The sequence below is a fragment of the Pelecanus crispus genome, chromosome Z, assembly GCF_030463565.1.
Source record: "Pelecanus crispus isolate bPelCri1 chromosome Z, bPelCri1.pri, whole genome shotgun sequence".
Classification (NCBI taxonomy): domain Eukaryota; kingdom Metazoa; phylum Chordata; class Aves; order Pelecaniformes; family Pelecanidae; genus Pelecanus; species Pelecanus crispus.
In genome coordinates this window covers 12,349,595-12,371,046 of record NC_134676.1, presented here as the reverse complement: position 1 = coordinate 12,371,046, position 21,452 = coordinate 12,349,595, and the positions used below count along the sequence as shown (strand labels likewise).

At 57.3% G+C, this 21,452-nt stretch overlaps 1 protein-coding gene across 1 annotated transcript in view; it reads right to left on the bottom strand.

The window, feature by feature from the left end:
• Nucleotides 1–555: 555 nt before the first annotated feature.
• The window catches only part of LOC104026139 (receptor-type tyrosine-protein phosphatase U), a 36,919-nt gene continuing 16,022 nt past the window's right edge, over nucleotides 556–21,452 (bottom strand). The window contains exons 5-29 of the mRNA XM_075726355.1: nucleotides 17,190–17,441; nucleotides 13,812–14,102; nucleotides 13,485–13,582; nucleotides 11,917–12,109; nucleotides 11,618–11,729; nucleotides 11,234–11,480; nucleotides 10,916–10,955; nucleotides 10,270–10,375; nucleotides 10,022–10,089; nucleotides 9,608–9,750; nucleotides 9,380–9,467; nucleotides 8,696–8,766; nucleotides 8,249–8,285; nucleotides 7,384–7,481; nucleotides 7,088–7,204; nucleotides 5,816–5,973; nucleotides 5,600–5,735; nucleotides 4,718–4,867; nucleotides 4,442–4,541; nucleotides 3,814–3,893; nucleotides 3,231–3,365; nucleotides 2,678–2,803; nucleotides 1,941–2,098; nucleotides 1,525–1,660; nucleotides 556–905 (exon numbers count right to left, since the gene is read on the bottom strand). Coding sequence (XP_075582470.1) covers nucleotides 831–905; nucleotides 1,525–1,660; nucleotides 1,941–2,098; nucleotides 2,678–2,803; nucleotides 3,231–3,365; nucleotides 3,814–3,893; nucleotides 4,442–4,541; nucleotides 4,718–4,867; nucleotides 5,600–5,735; nucleotides 5,816–5,973; nucleotides 7,088–7,204; nucleotides 7,384–7,481; nucleotides 8,249–8,285; nucleotides 8,696–8,766; nucleotides 9,380–9,467; nucleotides 9,608–9,750; nucleotides 10,022–10,089; nucleotides 10,270–10,375; nucleotides 10,916–10,955; nucleotides 11,234–11,480; nucleotides 11,618–11,729; nucleotides 11,917–12,109; nucleotides 13,485–13,582; nucleotides 13,812–14,102; nucleotides 17,190–17,441 — 3,215 coding nt within the window. The 3' untranslated portion in view covers nucleotides 556–830. The remainder of the gene's footprint in view (nucleotides 906–1,524; nucleotides 1,661–1,940; nucleotides 2,099–2,677; nucleotides 2,804–3,230; nucleotides 3,366–3,813; nucleotides 3,894–4,441; nucleotides 4,542–4,717; nucleotides 4,868–5,599; nucleotides 5,736–5,815; nucleotides 5,974–7,087; nucleotides 7,205–7,383; nucleotides 7,482–8,248; nucleotides 8,286–8,695; nucleotides 8,767–9,379; nucleotides 9,468–9,607; nucleotides 9,751–10,021; nucleotides 10,090–10,269; nucleotides 10,376–10,915; nucleotides 10,956–11,233; nucleotides 11,481–11,617; nucleotides 11,730–11,916; nucleotides 12,110–13,484; nucleotides 13,583–13,811; nucleotides 14,103–17,189; nucleotides 17,442–21,452) is intronic.

Sequence of the window (21,452 nt, the reverse complement as noted above, 5' to 3'; positions counted from 1 at the left end):
GAGGTCACCACCACCACGGCCAGCACAGAGTCTTTATTTGTGAGACACAGAACAGAGCCATGGGGTCAGTCCCATGCCCTTGCCCCTACCCTTGAGCAGCAAAGGCAGAGCCAGTCTCCATGGTGCAGCAGCTACTACTGGAACCACACCCTGGATATCTAAGTTGAGCTGCTACAACCTGGGATTGCCATGGTAGAGCCAAAGGGGCTGGTGAGAGACCCTCTCTGGAGCTGGCAGGGCTGTGGCACCTGGATCAGCCTCAGGAAGCTGGAGCTCCAGGAAGGGATTGTGTGGGGTGGGAATGACCACGCTAGCCCTACAGGACCGTGGATTGTCCCTCCCTTGGCTCTTGTTGGCCTTGGGCTTCATGCTTCTCCCAAAGTAGGACAGATAGCCTGTGCTCCTGAGTGCTGTGGATCTTACAGTGGTTTGATGGTCTGCTGGCAAAACACAGTTTGGGTGTTGGTGGAACTACCCCACTTCCCCTGGGGCTGCCTGAATGGGCAAGGGAGCCTGGATGGGACAGCTAGTTCTCTTCATCCCTGGCACAGACAGGTGAAGTCCTGCTGCCTCTGCTCCAGTCTGCATACTCAGGCTGTGATTCCACGTAAGTTCCTCTGCAAACTCTGGGCACTTCAAAGCCTGACCACAATTTGGAGACAGTCCAGCCTGTGCTCTCCAGCTGCAGAGGACCCTTGGGATGGCTTTTCAGGGGAGTAAAGCATGTTGGGGTTGTGCACACCCCTCTCATCTCCTGGTTTCCACTCTTACTGATGGAGGGCTGTCAAGAGGGTCAAAGTCCTGGCCAGAGATGGACTGTGGCCATGCCTCTACTTGAAATTCCCATAGGTTTCAAATAAACTCAAGTAACTGAGGGCTAGTTCATAGCAGAGCCCATACTGCTCCTGTGGACAGAAGGGTGCACATGAGAACCTGATACACCAACACCTGCAGTGGAAGGCCAGCCTTGGTTGCCAACAGCTTCCTGAGCAAGCCAGGGGCAGCTACAGCCCACTCTCCACCTCCCAGTCAGAATCCACCTCCCCCTGCTGAGGAATCACAGGCATGTGCTCCAGTAGCTGAGAGCTGGGCTACTCCAGTGCTGGAGCCAGCTGGTCTCAGGAGGAGAGCCAGCACCCATGGCATGAAGCGTCTGCTGCTCAGTCCCATCCAGGGTGCTCATCCTGTGATGGCTTCTAGCACCCAGACCAGCTGGTGAGGTGGGTGCAGGACAGGCACCTGAGTACCCACCAGTGCAGCCCCCCACTGAGCAGGCCAGATGGACCAGAAAGGGGCAAGTCAGCCTGCAGGATGCTTCGGTGCCTATCCAGTACTGCAGAACCTACCCTTGAGTGAGTGGGTATGTCCCAGCAGCAGAAAACAGGGTTTTCAGAGTTTTCATCTGCCCCTGCTGCCCCCAGGATGATCTGAGCACATAGGTGCTACGGCAGCTGCTGGGACAGTCCAGGCTATGGCTCTTGCTCTGGATTTGCCATCCTGGCTGGGTTTGAACTCAGCACCTACCACATCTTTAATTAGCTGTCTCCGCTGCCTCTTCAGCATCCTCACAGCCTGGGATACATCCACCAGCCCCTCGCTTTGGATCTGCTCACACAGGAAACTAGCAGCACAGAAGATTCCACTCCGGCTGGCACCATCCCTGCGGAGGAGAGCAAGGGGAGAGTCACTTGCCCTGGGATCACCTGGCAGTGCTGAGCCTCAGAGGCATCCCACTAGCCATGCAGGCTCTCAGGATGGTTGTGTCCACAGATCCTGCACCCAGCCAGCCTCCACAGGGAAGCCTTCCTCCCTGAACACAGCTGAATTCATGTCCCTATATCCGCCTGAGCTGAGGACGTTGCTGTGACCCAAGTTCAGTGATGCAACCTGGGTGGAGCCAGCTCTGTGCCACGGCTGTTCCTCCGAGAGACATCACTCACCAGCAGGTGACGAGGATATGTCCGTCTTGGCTCTGCCGATGGTGTGTCTCCACCTTCCCTAGCAGGCTGATGATGGTGGCAGGGTGCGGGGGAAGGCACTGCTGCATGGGCCAGTCCTTCAGTTGCCAGAACAGGACTTCCAGTGCAGACTTCTTGGGCTAGTGGGGAAGAAAGACAGTGGGTTGGGCAGAGAAGAAACCCATTGGCTTCATGGAGGGAAGGGAGGGACAGCAAGTGCCAGTCCTGGCTCAGCCATGCACACAGGATCAAGGGAGCGGCTCCACAGTGGGATGGCCCAGTCCCAGACTCTGCCCTTCTCCACTGAGCGCACTGAGACCAGCAGACAGAGCACAAGAGCTGACCACCAGACTGATGCCAGTCCAGCACCCAGCTACCTGTAATAGCTGTCCCCATCCACGAACCACCACCGAGATGCACAGACTCTATCCACGGCTGTTGTCCTCCAAGTTAGGTACACAAATGTACTTCTGCCTTTTACCTCTGCCTGCAGCCTCACCCTCTTGGGACTAAACTCTCTCACAAGGGGAAAGGCCCTGCTCTGGCCAGTGCCCTTCCAGGACCCCATCAGATCCCTCTGATCATTGTGGCCTCTGCCACCCCTAGCTGTGACTTTGACCCCAAAATAAAGCCTGCCGATGCTGGAGCCCAGCTGGTCCTCCCAGGTCTTGCAAAGGCTGTTCTCAAAGGACTTCGCCATCTCTGTACAAAGAGCCCACCTGCTGCCTGTTGGTGAGGGCAAGTGTCCAGGCTGTGAAGCCAACTCCGGGCTCCTCTGAGACCAGGCGGACATGGAAACGGCCGTAGGCAGCTTCGCCCTGGGTGGGCCAGAACTCCACATATGTCTGGAGGGGAGACACACGTGTGATCACACACAGCCCTGACCTGCAAGTGTGGCAAGCTCAGCTCCTCGCATGGGTGTGCTCACACACCAGCCCTCTGCCCATAAGCCACAGTGTGCGTGTGGGTGCTCTGCCTGCCATTTGCCGGGGACCAACCCACAGTGCTGCAGCCAGAAAAATAACACTCCTGAAGAGAGGACACCTGGGCAGGGGTAAGCAAAACCCAAGGGATGCTCCCTTGCTGTGAGACTGGGGGCACCCCATTGCTGTAGTGCCATGGGACAGTCCTCACAGCTCTCCCGGGTGGAGTGCACAAGCTTGCAGCAGGCTCCTGCAGCATGCAGGCTCTCGTGACAAGAGCTGTGTGGAGGCAAAGGCAGAAAACACACAGGGAGCTGGGAAAGGGGAGGGCTGCCCATGGGCTGCTGACCTTGTCCAGCTCCTGGAGCTGGTTCAGCACAACCACTGATGTGCAGGTGTAATCCCAGACCAGAGCCCAGAAATCCACCAACGTGGTGGACAAAGGCAGCTGGGTGATGATGAGTCTGTCCTCCTTGGTGTATGTCTGCAAAACACACCGGGGTGTTGGGGGAAGAGGTCACACAATCCACCCCAGGAGAGCCCCTCTGACAGCGGGAACAGCTCTCTGCCTCCCTCCAGCCGGGGCTCTGCAGGCCCAGGGACACAGCCCAAGGAGATGCAGGGCACCCCAGCCCTGCTCAGAGCAGGCTTGCAGCCCACTGCCCCTTCAGCTCATCACACCCGGGCTCTGCTCCCAGCAGGCAAAAACCAGCAGCTGCGCAGCAGCCTGCTGTGCTGTCTGTGCAGGCAGGGCTTAGGCTGATCACGGGGGCCATCTCCTGGCAGCAGGGCCCCAGCCGCTGGGAAATAGTCACTGTGAAGAAGCCCCAGGGCTGGGACACCTCAAACCAGCGGGGGCATGGCCTACCCCTGCCTCAAGCAGTGGTGCCCGGGGAGGGTCTCTGCTGCTCCCGCTGGGGCTGGAGCCTTACATTAGCAAACACAGCATTGATGTATCCTGGTGAGCAGTCTGCATTCAGTGAGGACATCAGGATGGGCCGGCAGGAATCCGCTGCAGAGGCAAGGAGCAGAGGGAGAAATGATGAGCCATCCTCTCTCTGCAGAGAGGCACGGGGCTTTCCCTGCAAGCGGTGGGGTCAGCATGGCTCCCTGCGGCACAGGCTGGAGAGACTTGGATGAAAAGGCACCACCAGCCAAAAGGCCATGACAGCCAGGGCTACCTGATGTGGGATGTCCAAAACCCCAAGTGCAGAGGCACAGAGGCACAGCAGGCCCACCCTCCTCATTGCTCCCTGATGCCTCATCTGGGCTCCTCTCCTGGGACAGATAAGACCCAGGGATATGTTTATCCCAGGTGCACCCCATGAAGGCATGCCTCCAGCAAGCCCAGAAGGAAGCAGGGATGGGGTCTTGCTCCCATGGAGGGACCAGCCTAACCTATATTTATTACCAACCAGAAAATGACAACTGGACCTTGGGCAGAACCTGCCAGTGGCATGGTGCTGGGGAGGGAAGCAGCAGGGCAGCATCATCCCCGCCCCTGCTGCTCTCAGGCACTGGGTCACAGAACAAGGGGATTCCCAGCCCTGCCAGCGGTACCTGGCAAGATCCCTGGCTTGCGGTTCTTGGGCTGGTTGCTGGCTTTCTCTGCTTCTCTGCATGGCAGGAGCTGGAACAACTCAGAAAACTTCTGCAGGGCCTGTAGGGATGATTCAGACAAGCAAGTCCTGTCTGTCAGCTCCTCCCCTTCTTCAGTCACCCCAGCGAAATGCTCCCCAATCTCCATCCCACAGATGGGGAGGGGAGCAGTAGGGGAGAGGCCCCACAGACCAGCCCCTGCAGCAGTAGACTCAGTGCACCAGATGCTGGTGGTACCTTGAACTCCTTCTGAAGGACAGCATTGGGCCTTGAGGTCTCAGCTTCTTGAAGGCAGCGGACATGGCTGGCGATGCTCTCCACTGGGACCCCGGTGCTGCCACAGAGCAAGCCTTCGAGCAGCACCTCATACAGGAAGGTGTACTGCTCCTGCATGAGGACACAGATCAGCTGCATGGTCTGGAGTAGTTTTATGAGGAGCCCTGGGACTCCAGACCACCAGCTCACTAGCATCAACCTGTGCCAGGAATGAGCCAGGTCCATCCTTCACCTTCCTGCTGTGGGGTCCTGAGGCCAGACACCTCTCAGTGCATGCAGCCCTGCTCTGAGAAACAGCCAGCAACTGCAACAACTCATACAAGACCATCTTCCTGTGGTTTAATGCTCCCCCTCAGACCAGACTCCTGCTCTGGGGAAGGAAACCCAGAAAACCAGTGAACTAGTTAGTCCTACAAGCAGCTGAATGGTCCTGCCCAGCCTAGTTTCCTCCAAAGGGTCCCAGCACTGAGCAGACCATGGGGACGTAGTCTCTCAGCCAGGACATTGCTGACCAGGAGATGCCATGAGGGCAGACATCCTGAAAGCCTGAAGGACATGTAGACTCTCGTTCATGCTGCTTGCCTACAAGACAGCTCTTCTATACCAGGATGACTGGTACATATGACTGCTGCTGGCACCTCAGAGGATCTCAGGGGAACATGGATCCCGACTAGGTTTGGACACAGCATTGAAAACAAGATCCTGCATTCTCCATCACCTGGCAGTTCTAGTCCCTGTGGCTAGACCATAAATGGCATGGCCAGTGTGGCTTTGCATGCCACATCCCTGGGAAGGGTGGGAAGCAGATCCGCAGCCTGACAGTGTACAGGTAACACTCCTTACCTTGGTCTGCACCATGCTGACCCGCTGTTCCCTCAGCCTCTGCACACAGTGAAACACATCCACCTTCCCCTCGGCCTTCCCCATCTTCAGGAGGAAGTCCAGGGCAATGAAGGTACCTGTCCGCCCAATCCCTGCACTGAGGACACAGAAAATTGGGGGGTCAGCACTGCCCCGGCCAGAGTTGCCCCAGCACTCAAGCGCTTCCAGCCCCAGTACCTGCAGTGCACCAGCACAGGTCCAGCAGGTGCTTCCAACCCCCTCTTGTTCACCACCTCCATTAAGCACAGGAGCTGGGCAGGGTTTCTGGGGACCCCATGGTCTGGCCACAGCAGGTAGTGAAACTGCTCCACCACTCTTGGGAGAGCACAGCCTGCCTGCAAAGGAGACATGGCTGGGAGCAGGAACCAACGTGGAAACTTGTGTGAAGTAATTGCATGCCAACAAGCAGGGAGCAGTGGAGAAAACCACTTCAGGGGAGCAGCAGCACACAGTGTCCTCCCCCAGTACCCTCACCACAATGACTGCTTCACTACAGCTCATCGGACAGCAAAGGGCAAATTCACCCAGCACACAGCTACACAATTCACTTTGTTCTCTGCTGCCCCATGCTGCAGTGAACTCAGAGCAGCAAATGCAGCTTGCGCCCCAGAGGAAAAAAACCCTAATAATCACAGTGTAGAGTGTTTCCATAGTCATTGAAAAGCCCTGGCTTCCCCAAATGAGGTATTTCCTAAGGCTAGTGCTGCACTGATGTAAATGTAGTCACTTTTGTTACCAGCCTATCATGTATTTTTCCCTAAACATCACATTCACTTGGTCTGAACTAATGAACTGCTATGTCCCACCATCAGATGCTCTTGGAGCTTCACCTTTCAGCTAGACTTTGCTCTGGGCAAGACAAGAGAAGACAAGAATATGTGTAACTGAAATTTCTTTATATGGTACCTGTTTTCCCCTCCTTGCAGCTCCTTCAGTTTCTGCTTATTACCTGAGGTATAACTTCAGCAGAAGTACCCATCTTGAAAAATGTCATTATGTAAGTTATCTTAAACCATAAACTATCTGTTCAGGTTTAGGAGCTATAAGCGACCATGGAGTTTCAATGTGGACACTCTGCAGATTGGCCCAGGTGACAGGCAGACACTTGTTAATCATCCTGGATGTACAGAGATGCCATTTTATACGCTTTAACTGCTTTTACATCCTCTGTGATCACTTCAGCCAAGCCCTCAAGGATGTACCATCTGCCCATGTCCATCATCAGTCCAGACTCAGCTGGGGTGACCACTGGAGCTGACCAATTGCCTTTGGCTGGCACAGAAACTTGGGGCCGATGCCCTAGTATGGAATCCAGTGATAGCAATACTGACCTGCCAGTGCTGGAGACCAGACAGGGCTCCCCACAGAGTCTCTGGGTTGACAGCTCCCACCAGCTGCTGAAACCCAAAAGCATCCTGCATCCCCATCTCAGCTACACGCCAGCCTTACCTTCTGCAGGCAGAAGATGCGTGTGACAAGGCCCGTGGTGGTCCTGGTGTTGTTGAGTGTCACAGTGAGGTCCCCGTAGACCTCCTCCTGCTCTGGCCAATACTGCTCGCACTTTGTCTGTCAACAGCAGCGAGACTGCTAAGCACGAGCAAACTCATGAGGGGAGCATTGCCAGCCAGCAGTGGTGTGGAGCTGCTCTCTGCCCTTGCTGACAGCTGCACTGGGAGCAAAGCACGCAAGGAAGCCTGGGCTCTGGGGAGGCCCAAGCTGAGCACTGGCCAAGATGGTTTCTCTACCTTGTTCTGCTCCACTAAGCCCGTCAGCATCACAATGACCGAGGTCTTCTCCTGCCAGACCATCTGCCAGAAATCCACCACCGTCCCAGGCAAGGGGCCTTGGGGAGGAAGAGGAGAGCCCTGTGCCAGTGTCCAAGCCATGGGGGTGTAGCTGCTCCCAGGCACGGCTCAGATGCTCCCAGACTATGAGAAGCCCTGGGCTTCCCTCTGCCTGGGGACTAATACTGCACAGCCTAGGCACAGCAGCACCTGGCAGCAGGTGCTGGGCACCTTGGCTTCATCACCCATGTTAGAAATTGGGACAAGGAAGCGGGAAGGCAGGTTAGTCCAGGGTACATCTGAGGTTCACTGCTTCTTCAGGGACTTCCCCATCCAGACCCTCAAGATGACTGTGAGCTGCTCCCACATTTAGCATCCTATTTCCTGAAGAGCATTTCTGCAGCTCTGCAAGGAGCCCGAGACCTCCTCACCACAGGCTGCATAGAGCAGACTAACCCATCTCGGCTTTGCACGGTTGGAAGGAGCCTGCCTCCAAGGGCACTGAGTGCAGACATGTCAGGCATTTGCAGGTTTGTCCCTGTCATGCCAGCTGCCAAAGGGAACAAACCAGGCTGGTGGGTGGAAGGACCATGTCCTCAGCCTGGGCAGCCCAGGGACTAGCTCCAGCTGGCCACTGCCAAACTGCCACCGAGTCCTTCCATGCTCTGCAGCGGTTGTAACCACCGTCCAAGACAGAGGCCCAGGAGATACAGGGCCTTGGACTGAGCCATTAACAGCTCATAGACTGCTGTCCCAGTTCCCCACTCCCCAAAGTGCTCAGAGCAGGGACAGGCATCTCCTGGGCATGAGGGCTGGGAGCACCCACCTTGAGCTGCAATGAAGAAGCGTGGACTCCGGTAGCTCTGTGGGGAAGAGGTTCAAACAGCTCTGATCACATGGGTTAAACGTTTAACAGGGAATGAAATAAAGGACCCATCCCCACAGCCACCAGAACCCAGAGCCCTCAGCACAGTGTCCCCCACAGCACCACTCCTGGCCAGCATGGAGAGTGGGCATCCAGGGGCTGCATCTCGGCTCCTGTCCTCTTACACAGGGATCAGAACTGCACACAAACCCAGAGCACGCGGGGCAGCTCAGAGAGAACGCAAGGAAAGCAACTTTCCAAGATCTGTCAGCACTTGAGGGCAGCAAGTACCAGATCATGGGACCACCCATGTGAGCAAGACTGTCCTCATCCAGTGCAGCCAGGCACCCCTCCTACCCTGCCCAGGCATCTCTACCCTGCCCAGAGCAGCAATTCCTTGCCACTTACATCCACGTAGCTGGCATTGATGTAGTCATTCCCCGTGTCGGAGGGCTGCAGCACCACACGGCAGTGATCGTCTGAAAGAGAAGGGAGGTGGAAATCGGTGGACTGTCTCTTTGGGGCAGCAACAAAGTGACTGTTTAAGGAGGAGGGTGTAATTTAGGTAAGCCCAGGACTGCCTGCTCCCTCCTCAGCAGCAGTCCAGGCCGCAGGACATGTTCAGGGGTAAAGAACAGCTAATGAGATGAAAGGTGACATGGCAGCAGGAAATGCAATGTCTTTTTGTGGAAAACTGTTAATGCAATGGCCAAATGTCCACCCCATGTGGGCCCCAGAGGAGCTTTAAGTTTTCATAGAAATTGGATTGCTCCCTCTGCTTTCCCACAAATAGCCACCTCTGGATGGGACATGGCAGTGTTCAGCAATGACTAACAGCAGAAACAGGAATACAATGCTGAATGATTAAGCTTGCAGGGAGATTTGAGGAGCAGAACAAGGATTCTCCAACTGGATATAAAACAGTGGGGCCAACATGACAATTTTGGAAAATCCCTCTGGGTTTCAGTGGCCACAGAGGATGAGATGAGGAGCATTGCTGAATAGCTGGAAGGGCAACTACACCAGCCCAGCACTCTGTACTGCCCAACCACCTCCAAGTGCCTGTGCCAACTCCTGGAGAGCTCTGCTTACATGGAATGATGTTCTTGTAGCGGTTCTTGCTGTTATTACACAGCTCCTTCCCGGCATCGCAGGGATGCAACAAAGTGGAGGACAGTTGCTGCAGAGGAAGAAGACAAGCCCACTCTGCATTGGCACGTGTTCTGGGGCTGGCCAAGGCCAGCTGCACCGCACACCCAAGGAAGGGGTGAGCACTGGGTGGACAGTGCAGCCAGGTGGGAAAGTGAAGCTAAACCACACCTGATATTCTCTCAGACGCCCAACGCCATGCGGGTCAACTGATTCATCCTCTGTCTGCTCTGCCTCTATTTCTGCCCTTTTAAAGCTCTTCAGAGTCTCCAGCAGTTCCTCCACTGGGATCTCTGTGTTCAGCTTGCACACACCTATGGAGACCACGAGGCCAGGAGTTTTAGCATGCACTAAATGCTCAGCTGGGACTGAGCTGGCATTTCAGTGGTCAGGACCCCACCAAACCCTAGATTGTCCCTTGCCAGGCAGGTCCCTTTCTCCTGGGAGGTGTCCCTTTCCCCACGCCAGCCAGCTCTAATGCCCTTGTTTCTGTAAGGACCTTACAGAGCTTGTAAGCACCCTGCCTGTGCTTTCAACAGGCAGCCTGTCCAGACAAGGCATGCATGGCCTCTGCTCATACTGCACCTCCTTGACATCTTTGCAGGGGGATAGTGCTGTTGTTCTCCGAGGTTTTTGAACTGTGGTACTTTCGCCTGCAAAACAGCAAATCAGGCCCATAGACCAGCAGAGAAGAGAGACAGAGAAGAGGCTGTTGCCCATGTAACAGCCCTGCCTCCCATCTTGCTTTATCTCAGGGTCCACTTGGACACTCCTTTGCAGTGCAAGGTGCTGGATGTCTCACAGAGAGCAGGAGAGGTGAGGCACATACTGACCTGAAGAGCACGAAGAGCAGAAAAATCCCCAGTGCCAGGAGTGCAACAACTAGTGTTACTGCTATAACCACAGGCATCCTGCCCAGCAGAGGCACTGGCTCCTGCCCTGCAACCAGCACAGCCCAGACTCAGGCTCCCACAGCCTGAACCAGGCATCAGGAGATCCTGTAGGGGCATGGGGTGAAAAGGAGCTTCCCTCATCTCCCACCACAGGCTTTGCATTGGAGAGTAGCTAAGCCGGTGCAGAAAGAGTAGGTGCTTGCTTGGTGTGATATACTTCTGCGTGGGCCCTGTTGCCCTGAGCCCCAGGCATGGGCAGGACCTGGTGAGGTGTTTGCATTTCTGGGGTTGCACATGCAACAGGGCAGCAATAGGACTAAGATGCAATATGTAATGATGGCAGGGATGATACACTGTGTCCAGCTGCCATTGGTGCCACACCTGCCCAAGTGGCCTGAGGTGACCTGAAACACATCTATCAGAGATGGCCTCAAGATCTAGAGAGCTTCCACAAATGTGGAAATAGAACAATGAGATCCCACTGCTCCTGTGCTCGGCCAGCTCCTCTCGACGGGAAGCGGCCAGGCTGGGAAAAGGGAAGATGCGGGAGAGACCCTCAGGCACAGGGAGCGAGGAGCCCACTTACCAACAGAGAAGCTGTAGCACACGCAGGTGACCCTCTCTGCCTGTTGGACGAGACGGGAGGCTGAGCTCAGGCCACTCCTGCCCCACTGCCCACCCTGGGGGCAAAGGCCTCCCACCCACAGCCACCGAATGCCCCAGCTGCGGCCGAGGACCCCGGGGACACCATCCTGACAAGGTGCCCGGGCTCTCAGCGCAGGGGCCGGGAGCGGAGCCCGTGCAGCACTGCCGCTCACCGCCGGCAGACGGCCCAGACCCCACCGAGGGGCCTGGGCCCAGCCGGCAGCGTCCCCGCGCAGCAGCAGCCCCCCACGACGGGTACCTGCTGCGAGTGGCGGACGAGGCGGAGAAGGGCCGTGTAGTCCGAGCCCGGACGGAGGGCAGCGTTGTGGTAACCCTGCCCGCGGGTCCCGTCGCCCAGCACAAAGTCCGTGGGGGCGGTGAGGTTGAGCACGGCAGCCACGTAGGCGCCGGGCTGCCGGCTGGCGTTGAAGGGCTGTGGCTCCCCCGAGCAGGCGCCTTCCACCGCCGTGCCGTTGTGCGTCGCGGCCACGATGAGCTGGTGCTCCCTGCAAGGCAGGGCGGTGAGAGGGCCGGGGGAGACGGGCAGGGGAGAGACGGGTGGAGGCAGCTGCGGGTGAGCGCTGCCGGTGGGGAAACCCATCGCAGGGCTGCGGAGAGCAGAGCTGCCGGGGGCTGCACTCACCTCTCCGCCTCGGGGGGACGGGCGATGGGGCGGAGGGGAAGCACGGCCGTCCCTTGGGATGGGGAGATGTCACCGATGCTGCGGCAGCCGACGTCAAGAGGGTGCGGGGTGTCTGGAGGGGAAGACCCGGGGGATGAGCATCAGCGGGCAGCACGGCAGGGGCCGTGCAGGGAGCAGGGGCAGCCCCGGGCAGCTCCTCAACGCTGGCCAGGAGGCCGCAGGGCTGGGGACAGAGAGCTGCCTCAACTGGGGCGCACGGCGTGGCCACCCCGGGGGGACCGGGGCACGACAAGCCTTACCCGAGCCATTGGTCTGAAACTCCCACAGCGACGCAGCCCCGGCTCCGGCAGCCGTGAGTCCCTGCATCGTCACCACGTAGCTGCTGCCGGGACTGTGCTCACGCAGCGGGTGCTCAGTGATGGAGCTGCTCAGCCGCAGCCGCTCCATCTCCAGGAAGCTGCCGTCCCGCACGCTCCTCGTTGTGATGTTCAGCTGGGGACAGGAGACAGAGCTGGAGGGCAGCAGCTCCCGCCTGCCCTCGGGGAACCTGCCCGCAGCACCACGAGACACAGCAAAGCACCCCTGCGAGCCTCCCCTTCCCTGTGACTGCCCCAGCTGTGGAAGGCTCCCGGAGAGGAACCAGCAGGAGCCCTGGCCCCATGCGTGGACCTCAAAGCACACAAGAGAAGGAGAGGAGGAACTGGGAGCCAACACTCAAGATGTCAGAGTGGCTGCCTCTGTGAGCAAAGGAGCAAGCCTCGGTGAAGAGCTGAGGGCAAGAGGGAGGCTGTTCCTTTCAGGAGGCGTATATACGTGTAATGACCCGAGGCCAGGTCACTGGTGTGGTATTGCAACGCCGCAGGCACTGTGGTGACACCCCCCACAAGAGGAGCCCTGAACTACTCTTTCGTCCTGTGCAAGGTTGGACTCTGAAGCCTTTGTCTACGTGAACAGGGGAAGACAGAGCTCCCACAAGGGATACACATGGTGGGGATTTGCCAATGCATCGCCTGCACTTCTCCTGAAATCCTGGGCCATCCTCGCTGCTGTCACGGTCTTTATGGAAATGGCATCTTGGCAATATGCAAAAAAGGAGCTAACTGAAACCAGAAGAAAGGGTTCTTTTCACAAACAGAGGTGTCTGGGAGCAGGGAACCAGCTGGAACAGACACACAAGCAATGCCGTCAGGGCCCCTGTTTGCCCGCTTCTCCAGGAAGGAGGCAAGAGGGCCATGAAAACCCAGCGTGTCTGGGTCCCTGTCACCCCACAGAATGGTCTGTCCTCAAAGAGGGCATGGGGCACACTGCTAAGGGTCTCACCCCTCCTTAGTGCTAGAAAGCAGGGCTGCTGCACTGTGGGAACAGCCCCAAAGCCACAGACAGAGGAGGTGCTTCTAGCCACGCGCTGAGGAAAACTCAAAGGAACCGTGCAACTCTCCCAGAAGCGGGGTTTTTCAGAGCACAACTCAAACCACAGGCTTCCCTGTGGCAGGAACCAGAAACAAACACGCAAGAGGCACAGGAAACCCCAGGAGGCCACCCCTGCAGACACGTCACCAAGTGCTGCACACTGAGCTGCAAATTCTGCCAAACCCCAGGCTGAGCCGACCCAGGGAGGAAGCCCAGAGGGGAAGGCACACCCACCAGCTCTCCAGGCAACTCCACAGCAAGCACGCAGAACGTCAAGGGGGAGACAGAAAATGCTCCTGCTCATCACAGCCAGATATTCACCTGGACTCACTGGGAACTACAGGTCACCGTGGCTTTCCCTTCCCCACTCTCCCCTGGGCTGCCCGCACAGAGCCGCAGGCAGGGAGGCTGCTGGCAAGGCAAGGGGGACCACGGGAAGTCCGTGGTTCCCAGGTACCTGGTATCCGATGATCTCCCCTCTGCAGGAGGGCAGCGCCTTCCACCTGAGGCTGCTCGTGCTGGGATCCAGCCACAGCTCCTCCGGTTTGTCCGGCACTGGAAGCACAGAAGGACAGGGTCAGGCATGAGACCAGTGAGGATTTGTCCCCTACAAAGGCTGCATGTGCCACAGCAGCAGCAACGGTGAGGTGAGGAATGAGACAGTGAGGAGGGGACAGCCCCTTCCCAAGAGCCCCACAGGCTCCAGAGAGCTCCAACCCCAGGACCATCAGTCTGAGCTGCTGGGCGAAGGGCACCTTTACATTTCATGTAGGAGGACATGTACCCGTTTCCTTTGTCCTGAAGAGCCGTGTGTACAGGATCGTGCTGGGAGGCAGGGAGATGGTGACACTGTAGTCAGTGAAGGGCTGCAGGGGGGGACAGGTGAATGTTCCCTCCTGGCCATGTAGCATCTCCTCTCCCTTCACCTCTTCAGCCTCACAGGGAGGGGAGGAAGACATTGCCAGACGGCACATGGCCTGCATGCGCTGGCAGGCATCAGGGAGCCTGCAGGTCCAGTTCAGTTTGATACTGGTGCTGGAAGTCTCCAAGGTCCCGGGGACAACCTGGAGGACCTCTGTGAAGGAAACATTGCAAGAGGGTCACTTCCTTCCCTTCCCCTCCCAGCCTTGCAAGGGTGCTGCGGTCAGACAGCCCTGCTCCCCACCCAGCTGGGAGGGAGGGAAAGCAAGAGGCTAAAATTGGTCACTCCACCTCTCTGGTAGGGGAGCACAAGGAGTTTGGAGTCATGGTGTGCTCAAAAGTTGGCTGTGACCTTTTGGGATAAATCCCCCAGTGAGGCAACTGACCCTGTTCAGTCAAACATCCGGAGATAGCGGGTGGAGCACAGGGAAGCACAGGACACTGTGTGCCCAGCTGGACTACATCACAGCTCACAGGGAGCAACAAAGGGGTCCTTCTGGCCTCACACCCTCTGAATTCCCTGCTTGGAGTCATCCTTTGGTGCATGGGAGAGCACAGTTCAACCTGGCCTTGCAGGAGCTGTTTTCATGGTCAGTAAACCTCATGGCACTGGCCCCAAGGGAAAACAATGACCTTTCCATGCTTACTCTCACCCAGACATGTTCCCAGGCACCCAGGAGTGCTCCAGATGCCTCCCTTACCAACGCACTCCACATAGGACGGAATGTGGATCCAGCGTCCTATGCTGTCCCTTCGAAGCCAAACTTCTCTGTTATAGTCGCTGTTAGCCGGAACCTCGCCTGAACATTTGACACGAGTGAAGGATGGCTGGAAACCCTCAGGGCAGCTCAGCGTCACTTCTTTGTCCTTCCTGTAACGCTCCTGGTCTGGTGCCAGCTGGAGTCTGGAGTCCCACCGGGGTCTTTGGCACATTTCGAACAGAGCTGAAAATAGGTGTTAGTTGGGCTGGGAGGTGAGGAGGAGGTGCGGCAGGGGTAGGTGGTGGGGTATCAGCAATCCCCAGGGATCCCTATGGGCACTGGAGGGAGAGAGAAGGTGACACGTCCATTTGCCATGCCATGACCCCCCAGCTAGGCTTGTTGGGAGGGTATTCTCCTTGACCACCTGAAGCGTGAGGGATTGCTCATCCTTGGACATCCCCCATCTACCTGCTTCTGTCCGTGGACACACTTAGATGTCCACCACAGCCCACAGCAGGCAGTTTCCCACGTTGTCTCTCCCTGCCCACCTCCCCTGAGCACTGGGCCACCTGGGCATGGCCGTGCCTACGCTCAGCACAGCCCCTTCCCTGGCCGGGGCAGCCCCGCATCCCCATCGCCTGAGGGAGGAGGGCATCGCTCTTCCCCCAGCTGCATCCTCCACAGCCTCCAGCCCAGACGCCAAGAGCTGACCCAACCCCACACACTCAGGGCTCCCTTCAGTCCCCTCCACTCCAACTCCTGTGGCTGCAGGAGACGTCCCCAGGGTCCCTCACCTGTGCAGGCAGGCATGGGGACAAGCAGACCTGTGTGCTTGGGGTGGCACTCGCAGGTGCAGCAAGGACCATGGCACCTCTGAGGGCACGTCAGTGCTGGCCACAGATCTCACCCGAGGCCCTGGCACCCACCTGCATGGCCACGTGCTTGGCACCTCCACCAGGAACCAGGCAGCCAGAGGGCCCAAAACCTCCTGTGCACGCACAGCCTGCCTTCCTCTGCTGCTGCTCAGCAAGGGGAGGGCAGAGTGGGGCAGCCAGGACAGCTCCTGATCACCTTGAGTGCGCTCAACAGGCATGTGCAGGTCAACCAGGGGATCGGGCCCAGCCAGCATGGGTTCATGAAAGGCAGGTCCTGCTTGACCAACCCTATCTCATTCTATGACCTGGTGACCCACCTGGTGGATGAGGGAAGGGCTGTGGATATCATCTACCTGGATTTCAGGAAAGCCTTTGAAACCGTCTCCCATAGCATTCTACTAAGGAAGCTGGCAGCTCATGGCTTGGACGGGCATACTCTTCGCTGGGTAAAAAACTGGCTGGGTGGCCAAGCCCAGAGAGTTGTGGTGAATGGAGTTAAGTCCAGTTGGCGACCAGTCACGAGTGGTGTTCCCCAGGGCTGTTTTGGGGCCTGTCTTGTTTAACATCTTTATCAGCGATCTGGCTGAGGGGTTTGAGTGTGCCCTCAGTAAGTTTGCAGATGACACCAAACTGGGTTGGAGTGTCGATCTGCTGGAGGGTAGGATGGCCCTGCAGAGGGATCTGGACAGGCTGGACCGATGGGCCGAGGCCAACTGTATGAGGTTCAACAAGGCCAAGTGCCGGGTCCTGCACTTTGGTCAGAACAACCCCATGCAATGCTACAGGCTTGGGGAAGAGTGGCTGGAAAGCTGCCTGATGGAAATGGACCTGGGGTTGCTGGTCGACAGCCAGCTGAACATGAGCCAGCAGTGTGCCCAGGTGGCCAAGAAGGCCAACAGCATCCTGGCTTGTATCAGGAATGCTGTGGCCAGCAGGAGCAGGGAGGTGATTGTCCCCCTGCACTCAGCACTGGTGAGGCCGCACCTGGAATACTGTGTCCAGTTTTGGGCCCCTCAGTACAAGAAGGACATTGAGGTGCTGGAGTGTGTCTAGAGAAGGGCAACAAAGCTGGTCATGGGTCTGGAGGACAGGTCTTATGAGGAGTGACTGAGGGAACTGGGGTTGTTTAGCCTAGAGAAGAGGAGGCTGAGGGGAGACCTTATCGCTCTCTACAACTGCCTGAAAGGAGGTAGTAGGGAGGTGGGTGCTGGGCTCTTCTCCCAAGTAGTTAGCGATATGATGAGAGGAAATGGCCTCAAGCTGCACCAGGGGAGGTTTAGATGGGATGTTAGGAAAAATTTCTTCATGGAAAGGGTAGTCAAGCATTGGAACAGGCTGCCCAGAGAGGTGGTGGAGTCACCATCCCTGCAAGTGTTCAAAAAATGGGTAGATGTGGCACTTCGGGACATGGTTTATTGGGCATGGTGGTGTTGGGTTGATGGTTGGACTGATGATCTTAGAGATCCTTTCCAACCTTAATGATTCCTAGTTTTTACTTTCATTAAAAAATACTCCAGCCACCAAGCCAGGAAGCATGAAATTGCTACTCTACCCTTAACTGGTTTAGTGGTGGACTTGGCAGTGTTAGGTTAATGCTTGGACTGGATGATCTTAAAGGTCTTTTCCAACCTAAACGATTCTATGATTCTATGATGCCTCCCTTACCAATGCACTCCACGTCGGACTGAATGGGGATCCAGCGTCCTATGCTGTCCCTTTGAAGCCAAACTTCTTTGTAAACGGGATTACTGTAGATGCTGGTCTGGACCTCGCCTGAACATTTGACACGAGTGAAGGACGGCTGGAAACCCACAGGGCACCTCAGTGTCACTTCTTCGTCCTTCCTGTAATGGTCCTGGTCTGGTGCCAGCCGGAGTCTGGAGTCCCACCGGGGTCTTTGGCACGTTTCTGGCAGAGGTGAGAACTGGTGTTATTTGGGCTGGGAGGTGAGGAGGAGGTGTGGCAGGGGTAGGTGGTGGGGTATCAGCAATCCCCAGGGATCCCTATGGGCACTGGAGGGAGAGAGAAGGTGACACGTCCATTTGCCATGCCATGACCCCCCAGCTAGGCTTGTTGGGAGGGTATTCTCCTTGACCACCTGAAGCGTGAGGGATTGCTCATCCTTGGACATCCCCCATCTACCTGCTTCTGTCCGTGGACACACTTAGATGTCCACCACAGCCCACAGCAGGCAGTTTCCCACGTTGTCTCTCCCTGCCCACCTCCCCTGAGCACTGGGCCACCTGGGCACGGCCGTGCCTACGCTCAGCACAGCCCCTTCCCTGGCCGGGGCAGCCCCGCATCCCCATCGCCTGAGGGAGGAGGGCATTGCTCTTCCCCCAGCTGCATCCTCCACAGCCTCCAGCCCAGATGCCAAGAGCTGACCCAACCCCACACACTCAGGGCTCCCTTCAGTCCCCTCCACTCCAACTCCTGTGGCTGCAGGAGACGTCCCCAGGGTCCCTCACCTGTGCAGGCAGGCATGGGGACAAGCAGACCTGTGTGCTCGGGGTGGTACCCGCAGGCGCAGCAAGGACCATGGCACTTCTGAGGGCACCTCAGTGCTGGCCACAGATCTCACCTGAGGCCCTGGCACCCACCTGCATGGCCACGTGCTTGGCACCTCCACCAGGAACCAGGCAGCCAGAGGGCCCAAAACCTCCTGTGCACGCACAGCCTGCCTTCCTCTGCTGCTGCTCAGCAAGGGGAGGGCAGAGTGGGGCAGCCAGGACAGCTCCTGATCACCTTGAGTGCGCTCAACAGGCATGTGCAGGTCAACCAGGGGATCGGGCCCAGCCAGCATGGGTTCATGAAAGGCAGGTCCTGCTTGACCAACCCTATCTCATTCTATGACCTGGTGACCCACCTGGTGGATGAGGGAAAGGCTGTGGATATCATCTACCTGGATTTCAGGAAAGCCTTTGACACCATCTCCCACAGCATTTTCCTAAGGAAGCTGGCAGCTCATGGCTTGGACGGGCATACTCTTCGCTGGGTAAAAAACTGGCTGGGTGGCCAAGCCCAGAGAGTTGTGGTGAATGGAGTTAAGTCCAGTTGGAGACCAGTCATGAGTGGTGTTCCCCAGGGCTGTTTTGGGGCCAGTCTTGTTTAACATCTTTATCAATGATCTGGCTGAGGGGATCGAGTGTGCCCTCAGTAAGTTTGCAGATGACACCAAACTGGGTTGGAGTGTCGATCTGCTGGAGGGTAGGATGGCCCTGCAGAGGGATCTGGACAGGCTGGACCGATGGGCCGAGGCCAACTGTATGAGGTTCAACAAGGCCAAGTGCCGGGTCCTGCACTTTGGTCAGAACAACCCCATGCAATGCTACAGGCTTGGGGAAGAGTGGCTGGAAAGCTGCCTGATGGAAATGGACCTGGAGTTGCTGGTCGACAGCCAGCTGAACATGAGCCAGCAGTGTGCCCAGGTGGCCAAGAAGGCCAACAGCATCCTGGCTTGTATCAGGAATGCTGTGGCCAGCAGGAGCAGGGAGGTGATTGTCCCCCTGTACTCGGCGCTGGTGAGGCCGCACCTGGAATACTGTGTCCAGTTTTGGGCCCCTCAGTACAAGAAGGACATTGAGGTGCTGGAGTGTGTCTAGAGAAGGGCAACAAAGCTGGTCATGGGTCTGGAGGACAGGTCTTATGAGGAGTGACTGAGGGAACTGGGGTTGTTTAGCCTAGAGAAGAGGAGGCTGAGGGGAGACCTTATCGCTCTCTACAACTGCCTGAAAGGAAGTTGCAGTGAGGTGGCTGTTGGGCTCTTCTCCCAAGTAACAGGTGATAGGATGAGAAAAAATGGCCTCAAGCTGCACCAGGGGAGGTTTAGATGGGATGTTAGGAAAAATTTCTTCATGGAAAGGGTAGTCAAGCATTGGAACAGGCTGCCCAGAGAGGTGGTGGAGTCACCATCCCTGCAAGTGTTCAAAAAATGGGTAGATGTGGCACTGTGGGACATGGTTTATTGGGCATGGTGGTGTTGGGTTGATGGTTGAACTGATGATCTTAGAGATCCTTTCCAACCTTAACGATTCCTAGTTTTTACTTTCATTAAAAAATACTCCGGCCACCAAGCCAGGAAGCATGAAATTGCTACTCTACCCTTAACTGGTTTAGTGGTGGACTTGGCAGTGTTAGGTTAATGCTTGGACTGGATGATCTTAAAGGTCTTTTCCAACCTAAGTGATTCTATGATTCTATGATGCCTCCCTTACCAATGCACTCCACGTCGGACTGAATGCGGAACCAGCCACCTCTTCTGTCCCTTTGAAGCCAATCTTCTTTGTAAACGGGATTACTGTAGATGCTGGTCTGGACCTCGCCTGAACATTTGACACGAGTGAAGGACGGCTGGAAACCCGCAGGGCAGCTCAGTGTCACTTCTTCGTCCTTCCTGTAATGGTCCTGGTCTGGTGCCAGCTGGAGTCTGGAGTCCCACCGGGGTCTTTGGCACGTTTCTGGCAGAGGTGAGAACTGGTGTTATTTGGGCTGGGAGGAGAGGAGGAGGTGCGGCAGGGGTAGGTGGTGGGGTATCAGCAATCCCCAGGGATCCCTATGGGCACTGGAGGGAGAAGGAAGGTGACACGTCCATTTGCCATGCCATGAGCCTCCAGCAAGGCTTGTAGGGAGGTTACCCTCCTTGAGCACCTGAAGCATGAAGGATTGCTCATCCTTGGACCTCCCGCATCCACCCACTTCTGTCCGTGGACACACTTAGATGTCCACCACAGCCCACAGCAGGCAGTTTCCCACGTTGTCTCTCCCTGCCCACCTCCCCTGAGCACTGGGCCACCTGGGCACGGCCGTGCCTACGCTCAGCACAGCCCCTTCCCTGGCCGGGGCAGCCCCGCATCCCCATCGCCTGAGGGAGGAGGGCATCGCTCTTCCCCCAGCTGCATCCTCCACAGCCTCCAGCCCAGACGCCAAGAGCTGACCCAGCCCCACACACTCAGGGCTCCCTTCAGTCCCCTCCACTCCAACTCCTGTGGCTGCAGGAGACGTCCCCAGGGTCCCTCACCTGTGCAGGCAGGCATGGGGACAAGAAGACCTGTGCGCTCGGGGTGGTACCCACAGGCACAGCAAGGACCATGGCACTTCTGAGGGCACCTCAGTGCTGGTCACAGATCCCACCCCATGCCCTGCACACCCACCTGCAGGGCCCCGTGCTTCACACCTCTACCAGGAACCTCTCACCCCACGTGAATCACAGAATGGAGTCCTGCACACCCAGCGCTCTGTCCTGGCCTGCCATGGGCAGCTCTGGCCACGGCCCCCCGCCCTCATCCCACAGCCCCGGCTGGCTGGAACCCTCAGGGACTGAGTCTGGCACCAGACCTCTCCCCACAGAGGCTCCCCTGGATCCCCGCGGCCAGCACGGGCCAGGCTCAGGGGCTGCCTCTACATGGCCTTCAGCAGCACCCACCATTTCCCCAGGCAGCCAGAGAGCCCAAAACCTCCTGTGCACTGAGACCTCCTGTGCACACACAGCCTGCCTTCCTCTGCTGCTGCTCAGCAAGGGGAGGGCAGAGTGGGGCAGCCAGGAGAGCTCCTGACGCCTCCCTTACCAATGCACTGCACATCAGATGGAATGCGGATCCAGCGTCCTATGCTGTTCCTTCCACGCCAAATTATTCTGTGAATGGGATCATTGTAGCTGTTGGAAGGGACCTTGATTAAACATTTGACCTGAGTGAAGGATGGCTGGAACCCCGCAGGGCAGCTCAGTGTCACTTCTTCGTCCTTCCTGTAATGGTCCTGGTCTGGTGCCAGCTGGAGTCTGGAGTCCCACCGGGGTCTTTGGCACGTTTCTGGCAGAGGTGAGAACTGGTGTTATTTGGGCTGGGAGGTGAGGAGGAGGTGCGGCAGGGGTTGGTGGTGGGGTATCAGCAATCCCCAGGGATCCCTATGGGCACTGGAGGGAGAAGGAAG